Below are 14,773 nucleotides of genomic sequence, written 5' to 3' on the forward strand. Positions count from 1 at the left end.
AATGGTACAAGTGGCAAGTGTCCACTAGATTTTAACTTCTAATAGGCCAGGAATTGGAATTGTGCATGTCTTATTCATTACCTTATCTTCAATGCCAAGTATTCAATAAATATGTATTGGAAGGAGGGCAATAGAAAAGTAGATGAGTAATGAATGATTAGAATGATTCAAATGACAAATGAATGGTTAGGAGGTTAGGAACTCAACCTGACTCATAACCTCTTACCTTTTATTTGCTATGAAAAATAAATTACAGTTTTTTAATAATATTAAATAAAATAATCATCCTTTTATTGAGACCTATTGTGTATTGTGAATACTACAAAGATTAATCTGACATTGGTCCTTTCATTAAAGATCTTATGGTTTAATAGGGAAAATAGGGTATATGCACAAATAATTAAAATTCAACTTAGAAATTATTTCACAGTTATAATATTTCAAAGGAGATTACTAACATAGAAAACATTTCATTAAATAGAAGTAGATTTTTTGCAATAAATTTTCTACTGAAAGAAAATTTTAATGTGAGGAGAATGAAAAGGTAGATAGAAACTTCCAGTGTTTCTCAACGGATCTCATACTTACTTCAGTTTTCTTTTCATTTGCGTGGTTCTGATTCTCTGTTGTGTCCAACATCACTAAAAAACTTGCGTATCTTTGCTTTCCTTTGATGTGGTTTATCACTAATACTATGTTTAGCAGCCGTTATTATGGTCTTTATCCGCAGCATATAATAGAGAATATTGAAGGAGATTCTAAAACTTGAAAAGTAGTATAGGATGGTAATTAAGATGAAGAAGCACTAGGGCTGAGTTAAGCATTTTGGCTGTGAAGTCAGGCGGTTGGGTTTTAAACCCTAGTGAACAGTACTAGGACAGTTGATCAAGCAGTTTGAAACCTTTCCTTCTGTGGAACCCTGTTCTCTACCAGTTGTGCAGTCTCCATATGACTGCCAGTCTCCATAGTAGTTAACTCATACTTTCTCCCCAACTACATCTTGCTTACTCTAAGAAGAGGAATGAAAGGAAGCTACCTGTATATCTAGACTTCTTTCCTACTCCCTCTGAAAGACAAAGTAGGTCAAAGATAACTGTTCACACTATAGAAACATATCAGTCTAATTCTGTGTAATTGCAGTCTAAGGAAACCATGTATTGGATGTTGTTTTCATGGGCTCAAGCCCCAAATTCTGTCGACCATCAGTTTATTTAAATAAGTCCATAATTGGCAGAAAAGGTCAGTAACACTTTGAGTTTTACCATTAGAACAACAGACCAAAGCCTCACTTCTCCCCTCTCCAGCCATAAAGGTCAATTGAGCAGCAAGACCTATTGAAACATGTGGAGTGCAAGCTTTGACTGCTGCTGAAAGTCATCCTCGGAGTTCATAGATGACACCATCTTCATATGTGGGGATGGTCACATCATTACCTTGGGGTATTTGACAAACATTGCCCTACATGTTCACCCATTCAGAATCATGTAAGCACCCCTGAGTAAGTGGGGCACTGCTAGCTCTTCTCTCAATTGGTTTTATGTGACTTGGTTTCTTAGAGAGCCAGCCCCTCAGCAAGTAGGTTTATAAGGCACTGTGGTTATTGGACTGATATACATATATGCATGTGTATACACAAACACATATGTATACAGAATATATACATACCAGGCTCTGTTTCTAGGCTGACTATACGTTACCTTGATCTGACTGTCTCTCCTATTAGTTTCCATTTCAGCAGTTCTTAAATTCAATAGGTTTGAATTCTCACATCTCTGCATAAGAAACCTTGTTTTCTGGGGTAGAATAATTTTATTGAGTAGCTAATTATGGTTACTTGATGCATAATCCCACATAACAGGCATGACTAGCTTTGGAGGTATTATCTTCACTTTATATGAGAAAACCTAAGTTCAGAGAGATTTTGTCCCTGGACTGAGACTGCACAACTGGTAGAGAACACAAGGTGCTTTCAGTCTGGGTCGGCCTCCCCCCACCCCTCTTTTTTTCTTTTTTTTTTGAGGCGGAGTCTTGCCCTGTCGCCCAGACTGGAGTGCAGTGGCGCAATCTCGGCTCACTGCAAGCTGCGCCTCCCGGGTTCACGCCATTCTCCTGCCTCAGCCTCCCAAGTAGCTGGGGCTAAAGGCGTCCGCCACCTCGCCCGGCTAGTTTTTTGTATTTTTAGTAGAGACGGGGTTTCACCGTGTTAGCCAGGATGGTCTCGATCTGACCTCGTGATCCGCCCGNCTAGATTTTAACTTCTAATAGGCCAGGAATTGGAATTGTGCATGTCTTATTCATTACCTTATCTTCAATGCCAAGTATTCAATAAATATGTATTGGAAGGAGGGCAATAGAAAAGTAGATGAGTAATGAATGATTAGAATGATTCAAATGACAAATGAATGGTTAGGAGGTTAGGAACTCAACCTGACTCATAACCTCTTACCTTTTATTTGCTATGAAAAATAAATTACAGTTTTTTAATAATATTAAATAAAATAATCATCCTTTTATTGAGACCTATTGTGTATTGTGAATACTACAAAGATTAATCTGACATTGGTCCTTTCATTAAAGATCTTATGGTTTAATAGGGAAAATAGGGTATATGCACAAATAATTAAAATTCAACTTAGAAATTATTTCACAGTTATAATATTTCAAAGGAGATTACTAACATAGAAAACATTTCATTAAATAGAAGTAGATTTTTTGCAATAAATTTTCTACTGAAAGAAAATTTTTAATGTGAGGAGAATGAAAAGGTAGATAGAAACTTCCAGTGTTTCTCAACGGATCTCATACTTACTTCAGTTTTCTTTTCATTTGCGTGGTTCTGATTCTCTGTTGTGTCCAACATCACTAAAAAACTTGCGTATCTTTGCTTTCCTTTGATGTGGTTTATCACTAATACTATGTTTAGCAGCCGTTATTATGGTCTTTATCCGCAGCATATAATAGAGAATATTGAAGGAGATTCTAAAACTTGAAAAGTAGTATAGGATGGTAATTAAGATGAAGAAGCACTAGGGCTGAGTTAAGCATTTTGGCTGTGAAGTCAGGCGGTTGGGTTTTAAACCCTAGTGAACAGTACTAGGACAGTTGATCAAGCAGTTTGAAACCTTTCCTTCTGTGGAACCCTGTTCTCTACCAGTTGTGCAGTCTCCATATGACTGCCAGTCTCCATAGTAGTTAACTCATACTTTCTCCCCAACTACATCTTGCTTACTCTAAGAAGAGGAATGAAAGGAAGCTACCTGTATATCTAGACTTCTTTCCTACTCCCTCTGAAAGACAAAGTAGGTCAAAGATAACTGTTCACACTATAGAAACATATCAGTCTAATTCTGTGTAATTGCAGTCTAAGGAAACCATGTATTGGATGTTGTTTTCATGGGCTCAAGCCCCCAAATTCTGTCGACCATCAGTTTATTTAAATAAGTCCATAATTGGCAGAAAAAGGTCAGTAACACTTTGAGTTTTTACCATTAGAACAACAGACCAAAGCCTCACTTCTCCCCTCTCCAGCCATAAAGGTCAATTGAGCAGCAAGACCTATTGAAACATGTGGAGTGCAAGCTTTGACTGCTGCTGAAAGTCATCCTCGGAGTTCATAGATGACACCATCTTCATATGTGGGGATGGTCACATCATTACCTTGGGGTATTTGACAAACATTGCCCTACATGTTCACCCATTCAGAATCATGTAAGCACCCCCTGAGTAAGTGGGGGCACTGCTAGCTCTTCTCTCAATTGGTTTTATGTGACTTGGTTTCTTAGAGAGCCAGCCCCTCAGCAAGTAGGTTTATAAGGCACTGTGGTTATTGGACTGATATACATATATGCATGTGTATACACAAACACATATGTATACAGAATATATACATACCAGGCTCTGTTTCTAGGCTGACTATACGTTACCTTGATCTGACTGTCTCTCCTATTAGTTTCCATTTCAGCAGTTCTTAAATTCAATAGGTTTGAATTCTCACATCTCTGCATAAGAAACCTTGTTTTTCTGGGGTAGAATAATTTTTATTGAGTAGCTAATTATGGTTACTTGATGCATAATCCCACATAACAGGCATGACTAGCTTTGGAGGTATTATCTTCACTTTATATGAGAAAACCTAAGTTCAGAGAGATTTTGTCCCTGGACTGAGACTGCACAACTGGTAGAGAACACAAGGTGCTTTCAGTCTGGGTCGGCCTCCCCCCACCCCTCTTTTTTTCTTTTTTTTTTGAGGCGGAGTCTTGCCCTGTCGCCCAGACTGGAGTGCAGTGGCGCAATCTCGGCTCACTGCAAGCTGCGCCTCCCGGGTTCACGCCATTCTCCTGCCTCAGCCTCCCAAGTAGCTGGGGCTACAGGCGTCCGCCACCTCGCCCGGCTAGTTTTTTGTATTTTTAGTAGAGACGGGGTTTCACCGTGTTAGCCAGGATGGTCTCGATCTGACCTCGTGATCCGCCCGTCTCGGCCTCCCAAAGTGCTGGGATTACAGGCTTGAGCCACCGCGCCTGGCCTGGCCTCCCCTTGAATGCTCCTTCCGGTTTATGCTTGCTAAGCATACCTTTTGGGAGACACAGTTGGTTTTTTTTTGTTTTTTGTTTTTTGTTTTTTAGACGGAGTCTCGCTCTGTCACCAGGCTGGAGTGCAGTGGCACTATCTCGGCTTACTGCAAGCTCCGCCTCCCAGGTTCACGCCATTCTCCTGCCTCAGCCTCCCGAGTAGCTGGGACTACAGGCGCCCGCTACCATGCCGGGCTAATTCTTGTATTTTTAGTAGAGACGGGGTTTCACCATGGTCTCGATCTCCTGACCTCGTGATCTGCCCGCCTCGGCGCACAGTTTGTTTTAAAACATATTATCAGCACACAGTTACTTTTTCTTGAATATTATATCCTAAGTAACATAGGTAAGAGGAAAAAGAAGTGGGCGTAATAATTGCCTTGAAGAAACTTAAAACTTATTTGGGCAAACAAGAATCAAGAATATGGAAGAAATTTAGAGAAGAAATTGACTGCTAAACTGTGGTTCGAACTGAGCTTAATAGAAGTTCACAGAAGAGAGAGGTCCAGGTCAGCGAAAGAGATCCAGGGGCAGCTTTCAAGGCTGCAGTCATCATTAGTAGTTGTATTAGACTAGTATTACTAGTCAGCCTAGTAACTGGCTGTCTATGATAGAAAATTCTTCAACTTTTGATCCCATCACTATGAACAGAAACAATGTATACAGCCATTAGTGTCATATACAATGATTATTTTTTATAATTTGTTTCCAATTATGGTTGCATAATTAATGGACACACGTGTGAGATGTGATAATAAAACCTAAACCACTTGAAAAGAAACTAGCTATCTGATTGTCTTAGTTACTTCACATTGAGTCAGTTTCTCTACCTTGTGCTCAGTGGTGTTTGTTCTAAAGCAAGTGAAGACAAATCTCCTCTTGAAGCTGAGGGTAACTTCTGACTACGGGAAGGGAAGCACCTGGTAAGCAGTTTTCAAATGCCCGAGAGGTGACAGAGGTGACATTGATAAACTTCCTCCCCCATTAAGGACTAATGTCCCAAGAAGGCCAGTTGCATTGCTGGTCTGGGACTTCTCGGACTTCACTGAAGTGAGCTGGAGACATGGGATGAGTTGGGGCAGTCTTGTCCTAGCCAGGCTTTCCCCTTGCCCTTTAGTTCTTTCTTCAGCACCAGCTACCGGGGGTGCTCCTTGACAGGGTAGGGTCGATCCAGAGTTGGAAAGACACTGGTTCCTTGCTACTCCCTTGCCTATTGGTAAGCAAGCTGGAGGAACTTAATCATGTGTTCTCCTTAAGAGAATATTTAGCAATAGCAGGTCCTTTGGTTCCCAAACCACACTCAGGATTGACAAGACCAAATCCTTTGGTCAAAAATTAGGGAGCAAAGTTTGGTCCTAGAGGCCTCTGAGTATCTCTGCCTCCAGCCCTTCATGGCATGGAAGCTCAATTCCTCACAGCTTTCCTCTTTCCTCTAGGTTAGAATAAGCCAATTTACAATTCAATTGGCCAGAGGATGCAGACTTGCAGTTATAAGCCAGTAAGTTCTGGACACTGAATGTACAGCATCGTTACTGTAGATAATAATAATGTATTGCATATTTAAAATTTGCTAAATGATTAGATCTTAAATATTCTTAAGATCATACACAAAAAGGTAACTATGTGAGGTGATGGATATGTTAAATAGCTTTATTGTAGTAATCATTTTGCAATATATACATATATCAAAACATCATGTTGTACACCTTTAATAGATGCACTTTTTGTCAATTATACCTCAATAAAACTAAGAAAAGGACAATAACTAGCATATAAACAAAAGAAAAGTGAAGCCATGTTTTATATAATGTTTTATATTTATAAAATCTACTAAGCCTCTTCTTTATTTATATATAAATATAAAAAAAGTTATATAAAAAGATAACTTCCTCTCCTAAATGTATACTTTCCACACAATAACCCAACTTGAGCTTGATCCATGCAACTGAATCAGTATGGCTGTTTAATAGCCATATTTAATTTTGATAAAAATCATAGTCTTTTTAACATTGAGTCTGTCACCTGGTATACATTTACTTGACGATTTTATGTAAGTTTAGTTCACATGTATCCCTGTGAGAGAAGGAGCAGCAGGAATGAAAGAAAAACTGAACTATATGATGTATAGGGAGGGGATTGGGGTCTGGGGAGACTCTTCCTTCTTCTGTTTAAATGTTTATCTTTGTGACAGGAAGGAGATATAGGTATTATGAGTGTGTCTGTGTGTGGGCACAATAGTAAGCAAGCCTTCTTCCCTTTCCCCTTCCCCAGAGCTGGGCTCTGTGGGTGATGTGGAGAGGTGGAAATCAAGCAGGAAGACAACAAATCCTGCTCTATGTCTGAAGCTGCTACTTTCTGATTTCCTATCAAAAGAGAGTTAACATTCATAATTCTACAGTATCTACTGTAAATATCTATTCTTATTTTTCCCTGAATGTAGTGCTAATGAAAGTGAAGGCCAATCATCAAGGGTGAATTATTTAATACAATAATATTTTAATAGCTGGGAAGAGACACAAATAGTGGAGATGCCTGTGGCTAATGGATTTCCCTGATAGGAGATAAAAGGCTGATTACACAGCACAGCAAGTGAAGAACTGGTGCATTAATGACAATTTACAGGTCAGCTCACTTACAGGAGTGATTTAAAATGCACCATCTGTTTTCTAACTGTAGGTTGATAACTGTAATTCTACAGACAGTCAACATCTCTTCATCAAGAATTGTTACCTATTTGTCTTTCTGAGTCTGGTTAGTTTGCCCCATATTATTTTACCAAGTGGACCCCCAGATTATTTCCAGATGAAATAGTTTCTAGATTGAATGGGTTGATAACATCCAATCCTGCTTCCACTCAGTGTCTCTCTGCCCAGTTAGAGAATTAAGCCCTGATGTCCTTAGGGCATCCATTGTGTGTATTGAACTAACTTCTCCCTAATGCATCTGCCCTGGCACTAGTTATGTACCATCCTTGGGAGAGTTGAGAAACCAGTCCCTCCAATCATTTTCTGTGTTCTGTGGTTTGTCCCCTCCCCCTCCCCCCTCCTCCCTCCCCCTCCCCCTCCTCCCTCTCCTCACCCCTCCTCCTCCCCTCTCCTCCCCCTCCTCCCATCCCTTCCCATGTCTTTCACATAAGGCCCACAAAAAGAGGAGTCCAGCTTTGATTTTCACTCATGTCCCCTTTCCCTGTTTCACACTGTACTACCTAAAACTAATGTGTAGTAGAGTGTAACAAGTTAAGTGTGAGGGCTTTGGAGCTACACTTGTGGGTTTAGATTCTGTCTGTCACTTTCTAGCTGTGGTGACCTTGTCCAGGTTGTTTAACTGTTCTGTGCCACTGTTGCCTCTTGTGGAAATGAGGGTAATACTCAGTAAATTCTACTCATTCTCTTATGATCCTACTCAGAAGCGTGGCAGAGACAGAAAAACAGAAGAGTAAGACAGTTTGCAAACGGCTTATTCCAAAAGATATGTTGCTTCTTTTCTCCTTTTGTTTCTCACATGTGTGGAATTTTTTACCTTCAATTGTGCCCTACATGGAAGATATACTGTCCTATTGAAGACTAATTAGCACCAAATATATTCCAAGAAAAAAAAAAGAAAAAAGAAAAAAAGAAAATGAGGGTAATAATAAAACCAACATCAAGGGGTTGCTGTGAGAATTAAATTATTCCACATGCAGTAAGCATTTAAAGCAGTGTCTGCCTCTCAAAAGAAGACATACAAGTGGCCAACAAATATAGTTAAAAAAAAGCTCAACATCACTAATCATTAGAGAAACGCAAATCAAAACCACAATGAGACACCACCTCACACCAGTCAGAATGGCTATTATTAAAAAGTGAAAAAACAACAGATACTGGAGAGACTACAGAAAAAAGAGAACACTGATGCACTATTAGTGTGAATATAAATTAGTTCAGTGTCTGTGGAAAGCAGTTTTGGAGATTCCTCAGAGAAGTTAGAACTACCATTCAACCCAGCAATCCCATTACTGCATATATATCCAAAAGAAAATAAATCATGTTATCAAAAAGATACATACACTCACATGTTTATCATTGCAGTATTCAAAATAGCAAAGACATGGAATCAACCTAGGTGATTAGATAAAGAAAATGTGGTACATATACATCCATGGAATACTACACAGCCATAAAAAAGAACAAAATCATGTCCTTTGCAGCAACATGGATACAGCTAGAGCCCATTATCCTAAGCAAATTAACACAGTAACTGAAAACAAAATACTACATTGTTCTCACTTACAAGTGGGAGCTTGGATATTGGGTACTGAGGGACATAAAGATGGCAACAAGAGACACCAGGGACTAATAGAGTGGAGAGGGAGGAAGCGGGCAAGGTTTGAAAAACTAACTGTTTGGTACTATGATCACTATCTGGGTGATGGGATAGTCCGTATCCCAAACTTCAGCATCACTCAATATACCCATGTAACAAACCTACACGTGTACCCCTTGAATCTAAAGTAAAAGTTGAAATTATTTAAAAATAAAACAAAGCAGTGTCTGGCACATGGAAGTGCATGACAAATGTTACTACTGAGATTATAGAAGACAACTGGTTGGGAGACCTGGCTGATGATCCTTTCTTGGGTCTGTGAACTAAGTAGAGCTTTGCAGCTTACCTGAGTGAAGTTGGAAGAATGGAATGAAAACATTGGCAAGCTTTTTCTGCCTTCGTATTACAGTCATTCACTAATTGACACACATTCGTTGAACACTCACTATGTACTAGCTTAGTGGTTCTCAAAGTGTGAACCCCCAAGTCAGCAGCAGCAGCACCACTGGGGACCTTGTTAAAAATACAAATTCTCACCACAACTCCCATCCCTCTCCCCAGGCTTTTTGAATCAGTCACTGTGAGGATGGGGAAATCAATCTGTGTTTTAACAAGCCCTCCAGATGTTTCTGATGTGCTCACATTTGAGAACCACTGCCCTAGATGTAGAACGTGGTCACTCTGCTGGGCATTGGGACTGTAAATGTGAATGACATAGTGTCCCAACCTTCAGGAGCATAGATTTGTAAGCAAGAACCACCAAGGATTCCAAGAGGTGCAATTCAGATACAGAGAACAGTGGTTCACAAAAGAGAGGGTGGCCAATTCAGCATTTTGGGAGGAGGTTTTGGAAAGAATTCCTGAAGAAGTAATGTTTGAACTGAGTCTTGGAAAAAGACTCAAACTTTTCCAGTTATAAGTGGGGGAAACAACATTCCAGAGACAGGATTGAGTGCATGTATACTTGGTGATGGACAGGCATGCACACCGACTTCAGCTTTTAAAAGCAGCAGCTTGACAGGAGGGGTTTTGTGTTTTGTCTACTGTTGTATCTGCAGTGTCGAGAACATGCCCCTAGCTCACAAGAAGCACTAAGTAACTACTTGAATGATTGAATGCAAAGATCCTAAATTGCCACATACTGAATTTTCATGAATGATTTCTTCTCAGCATAGGATAGTAAAACAAAGAAACCAAGCTAATGGTGAGTTTCCTCCTTTAAAGTACTACATATTTCTGCAAGAAATTAGCCAAGGACTGGATTGTTTGCTTAACATGCTATATCTTAAACCATGGGTTGGCAGTATGAGACATACTACTTTTAAATCTGCCACAGTACTCAGTGAAGCCCAGGGCACTTGCTTGATACAACCTTCTGAACCTGAAAACTTCACCTGCAAATTACTGCTGCTTCTCATAAACATACTGATCTTTACAATAGAAACCACAACAGGTTCCCTATTAAAATATGAAGAACCAAATACCCCAAGCAGCATATTTCCTTCTGCTTTAGTTAAAATCACCTCTGCATGCAGAATTATTGGGTTTTGTGTCTCTCTAGTCCTGTCCTCACAGGCTGCGCTGTGCCAGATGCTTGCTGTTCTGTCTTCTGGATGCCAGGGCATCCTTCATAGCATCAGAAACTTCCCCAGGGGTCCTCTGCATCTTCATACTGACCACAGTGACAGATCTGGTGGCCAATTCAAAAGAAAGGACTTATGCCAAACTAGACTCCAGTACTGAGGTTTCTTTCCTTTCAGAGCCACTTCTAAGGGAGCCATCCTGAGGGATTTTGTCCCCAGCATCCCTGCCATACCTCGTCTGGCTTCGTGTACCCAGTTAATTACATCCCTGAGTAGCTTGCTCTGATCTCTGATCTGACAGAGCCTCAGAGGAAGGCTGCTGTAACCTGTGTTTCCAATCAAGTGGATCAGAAAAGGGACCATAGAGATCATGGACAACCTCCTCAACCCATAGCCTTGTTCCACTGTCTTCTAAGAACATGCAGTTTCCAAACATTGAATATGCCAATGGTCTGGTATGCGAAGGATGGAGACATTATAAATATATATTTTTTAAAACCCAAGTTGAAATGGGTTTTTCTTTATTTTGGGGTGCTTAAAGAGAGAATATAGCTTTGAAATGGTTATTCATTTAAAAAATTTAAAACCTGATAATTAAAGTTGAGATAAAAAGAGGAGCCAGGGATATGTGAGATCACTGAAGCGATTTCAGGCAGGAAATGTCGCCTTTTACATGAAGATTATAGCTTAATTTTGCTACCTCTCTCCAAGTTCTGTAAAACTTAGGAACAGAGCATTGAGCTGGACCTTCTTGAACTTGAAAACCTTGTTCTTTAAAGTTTATTTTTCTATTCATCCAGTGCCTCAATTTCTCTGTAGAATATATTTTTTCTTTATAAGCACCAGGAATATCCTTAGGGTTAATATTTGTGGAGAGAATGTATTTGTTAAGCACCTTGTGCTTCAGAGACATAGTTGCTTTAAAATAGAGCTTAATTATTAGCTTTTAATGTTTTGGTTTTGCATAAAAAGAAACATCTAACAGCCATGCGACATTTAACACACCAGGAATCCTGTTTGTTCTTTACCAGTTTCACTTTTTCTGTTTGTCTCTCTTCGGTTTAGTTTATATTGGTTGTGGAGAAAAAGGGCTAGAGACCACCAATTTTTATGCGTTAAATAAACAGCCAGTGGTCAGTGTTGAAGCTGGTTTTCAGTGAACACAGGGGCCAGTGATGGGTCAGACATATGTTCTTGGCATTTTGAGTGCATGCAGACTGTGGCTGAAGCTGGGGGACAGAATTTTATATAATATGTCAGATTGGAGAGGAGATTTTGGTAAACCATTCATGCAAAAATCAGTGAAAACACTGCTCCCACACCACTTCATTCAGAGCTATTGACTTCAAGTAGCTAAATGTTTGATTTCTTCTATTTGACATTCTGTACTCTCAGTCATCACTACTTCCATGTCCTTTCACAAAAATTATTTTCCAAACGATATTTCCAAGTGTAACTAAACTTAGGGAAATATGAAAATTTAGGTTTAGTCTGCAGGGGAGAGGCGAAAAGTAAGTTCCAAGGGCCAATTATCAATGGTTTGGTAAATCTGGTTGCAAAATGAACCTGTGAAAGAGAAAAACATCTATTGTTTGTCCAGAGAAGTTTGAAAAACAGAGGAAGTTTTGACCAACACTAAAAAGTTCATGGGAAGACTTAGCAATTCTTAGTGATGGAGGCTACCATGAGTGTGTTACTGTGTGTGTAGATAAGCACTCTTGTGCTGCAGGGAATAGCATCTTAATGAACCTGAAATTGTAATTGTTAGCAAAGAAAGAATCAAAAAATTAGGAAGAAGAAAAATAGGAATTATAAACAGTGTTAAAGCATACAAATTTAGGGGAGCTATATTGAAATTTTAAGTTGAAAAATAAGTTATGTTTCAGGATTTCCCATTTGCTAGACCTCGTGTAAGAAAAAATTCTACGGGATCTGAGATTCATTATCTTTGTTTTGAAGGAGTCAGAAAGTTAGAAACTATTTCATTTGCATAAATAAAAATGTTATCTTGATAAGGCAATGAGACATTTATTTTAGATGTCTACAGACAGGTGAAATAAAAATCACATAAACTGTAATTGTTGATGAAATATCATGCCATATGATTATAGACTGTATGAACACAGAATGACTTTCCTAAAATAATAAGCAATTTAGGTTGATTGCAAATCAATATTTTTCTCAATCTTAGTCTCCCAATAAAAGTTATATTTTAAAATACTTAACAGTTTTTTGTGTTGAATTTAGAAAATTAGAGGTAACTCCATTTATTCTTTGTAGATAGCTACCAAATTTTTGGTGCACCTGAGAGAATCTATTTATTGCATTATTTGTAAACACTAATGCTTGATAACTGATTCAAAGTAATTCTAACTTCTAGTTTCTTGTTTTACAGCTTGGTTCATCTTCTTCTGTGCCTTTCACATCTATTTTTTCTCAGCTTTTTATGACTGTTGTGGTTCCTCTCATCATTGGACAGGTAAGGCCTCCAATTCTATCTGATCTTTTCTTTACAGATCAAATTGTGAAATCTTACATAATGTCAGAGCAGTTGAGAGAAAGGATATTCAGAGGGAGAAGATAAATGAAAATATGAAACTAAAAACAGAAGTTTCATCAATCACAGTATTCTCATCTTTTTTACTTTTTAAATTAATACTAATCTGCTTTGCAGTTAGCTGTATACAGGGACCCCTGCTAGGTATATATAGGGACTTCTACACAGAGTCTTGATTTTTTTAAAATTTATTATCTCCTCTTTGTAGCTGTGTAGCTACCTTGAAAACATCTAGCAAGTCTTTAACCTTATTCTACAACTTTTGATAAGGTCTCCATGTTTATGACCATCGTTGGAAACAAGCATCTGTCTTTGGTTGGCGATAGACTCCTCCAACAGCAGTTATGTTTGTGACCATGTAATTGATAAACAGTTTAATACTATTATCTCTTAAAGTTTATCTTAGAATATTTAGGGTTTACTTTGTCATTCTTATTCAATTGGACTAATAAAAATTCCATTGTAACTTCTTATAACAAGTTAGTAGTAAGCATATAAGCACACAAATTTTAAAACAAGTGGATTTTTTTGGTTTTTGTTTTTTGTTTTCTGTAAAATCATAGGATACCACAGTATTGGAGTATAGAATTTAATACACAACTAAAGTGAACAAGTCTTAGGAAAGCAGTATATTAAGAGCAACTAGATTCTAGACTTATTTCTGCCTTTTATTTGCTGTGTTATTATGGGCGAGTTATTTAATCTCCCTAGCTCCAGGTTCATAATTTATTAAATATTATGACAATAATATCTATCGTAAAGGGCTGTTGTAAAGATTAAATGAAATATGCATGCCTGTAAAGTTCTTGGCATAGAACCTAACACAGGTAAGTGCTTTGTAGCTTCTATCATCATAATCATTATTTCCAAATTCCCTCCAAATACTAAACAGGAAACAAGTATTTGAAATATTGAATATAAAAAATGTATGCATAGGCTGGGCATAGTGGCTCACACCTATAATCCCAGCACTTTGCAAGACTGAGGTGGGCAGATCACCTGTGGTCAGGAGTTCATGACCAACCTGGGCAATGTGATGAAACCCTGTTTCTACTAAAAGATTAGCTACTAAAACAATTAGCTGGGTGTGGTAGTGGGTACCTGTCGTCCCAGCTACTCAGGAGGTTGACACAGGAGAATCGCTTGAACCTGGGAGGCAGAGGTTGCGCTCCAGCCTGGGCAACAGAGCTAGACTCTGTCTCAAAAAAAAAAAAAAAAAAAAGACAAGAAATGTATGCACAGACATGTAATATTTACATGCTGTCTTAGGTCAGGTTCTCTGGGCAACAGACTCAAAGACAGAGGTTTTTAGGCAGGAAGTTTACAAAGGTGTACCCTTGGGAGCAATAGAGTGAATAAAGTAGGATGGAGCTGATGCAGTCCCAGCAAAGGTCTCAGTAGATCCCATGGGGAACTCTGGAGCTGGAATGACCCCTCAGAGTTGTCCTACCTTAAGGCAAGAGCACCTGGTCTTTATACTCTTACACTGACCAGTCATTAGATACTGGCTTCCCTCCTACCCTCCATGAGGGCTGTGACCTTGGGTGAGTCTGCTCTCTTAGGCTGTGGGCAAGTCCTAAAGAGGAACTCCACTGACATATTTTACTCACCCAACACTCCCTGCTGCTGTGGGTATAAGCACCTGATTCCTGAAGAGAAGGATCTGGGTGGTGCTCCACAGCATCCACAACACATGTGCTAATGTTTTAAAAATTTTATACTTAGAAAAGGGACTAAATTTAGCATAAAATGGGGGATTTAAA

General features: G+C 38.9%; 1 protein-coding gene across 2 annotated transcripts in view; it reads left to right on the top strand.

The window, feature by feature from the left end:
* Positions 1-14,773, top strand: part of SLC10A7 (solute carrier family 10 member 7) — a 272,783-nt gene that overhangs the window by 209,759 nt on the left and 48,251 nt on the right. For both annotated transcript variants that reach the window (XM_017881490.1, XM_017881491.1), the window contains exon 7: positions 12,849-12,932. In XM_017881490.1, the coding sequence (XP_017736979.1) occupies positions 12,849-12,932 (84 nt within the window). The remainder of the gene's footprint in view (positions 1-12,848; positions 12,933-14,773) is intronic.

Source organism: Rhinopithecus bieti, unplaced genomic scaffold (assembly GCF_001698545.2).
Source record: "Rhinopithecus bieti isolate Rb0 unplaced genomic scaffold, ASM169854v2 scaffold_12478, whole genome shotgun sequence".
In the NCBI taxonomy this organism is placed as follows: Eukaryota; Metazoa; Chordata; class Mammalia; order Primates; family Cercopithecidae; genus Rhinopithecus; species Rhinopithecus bieti.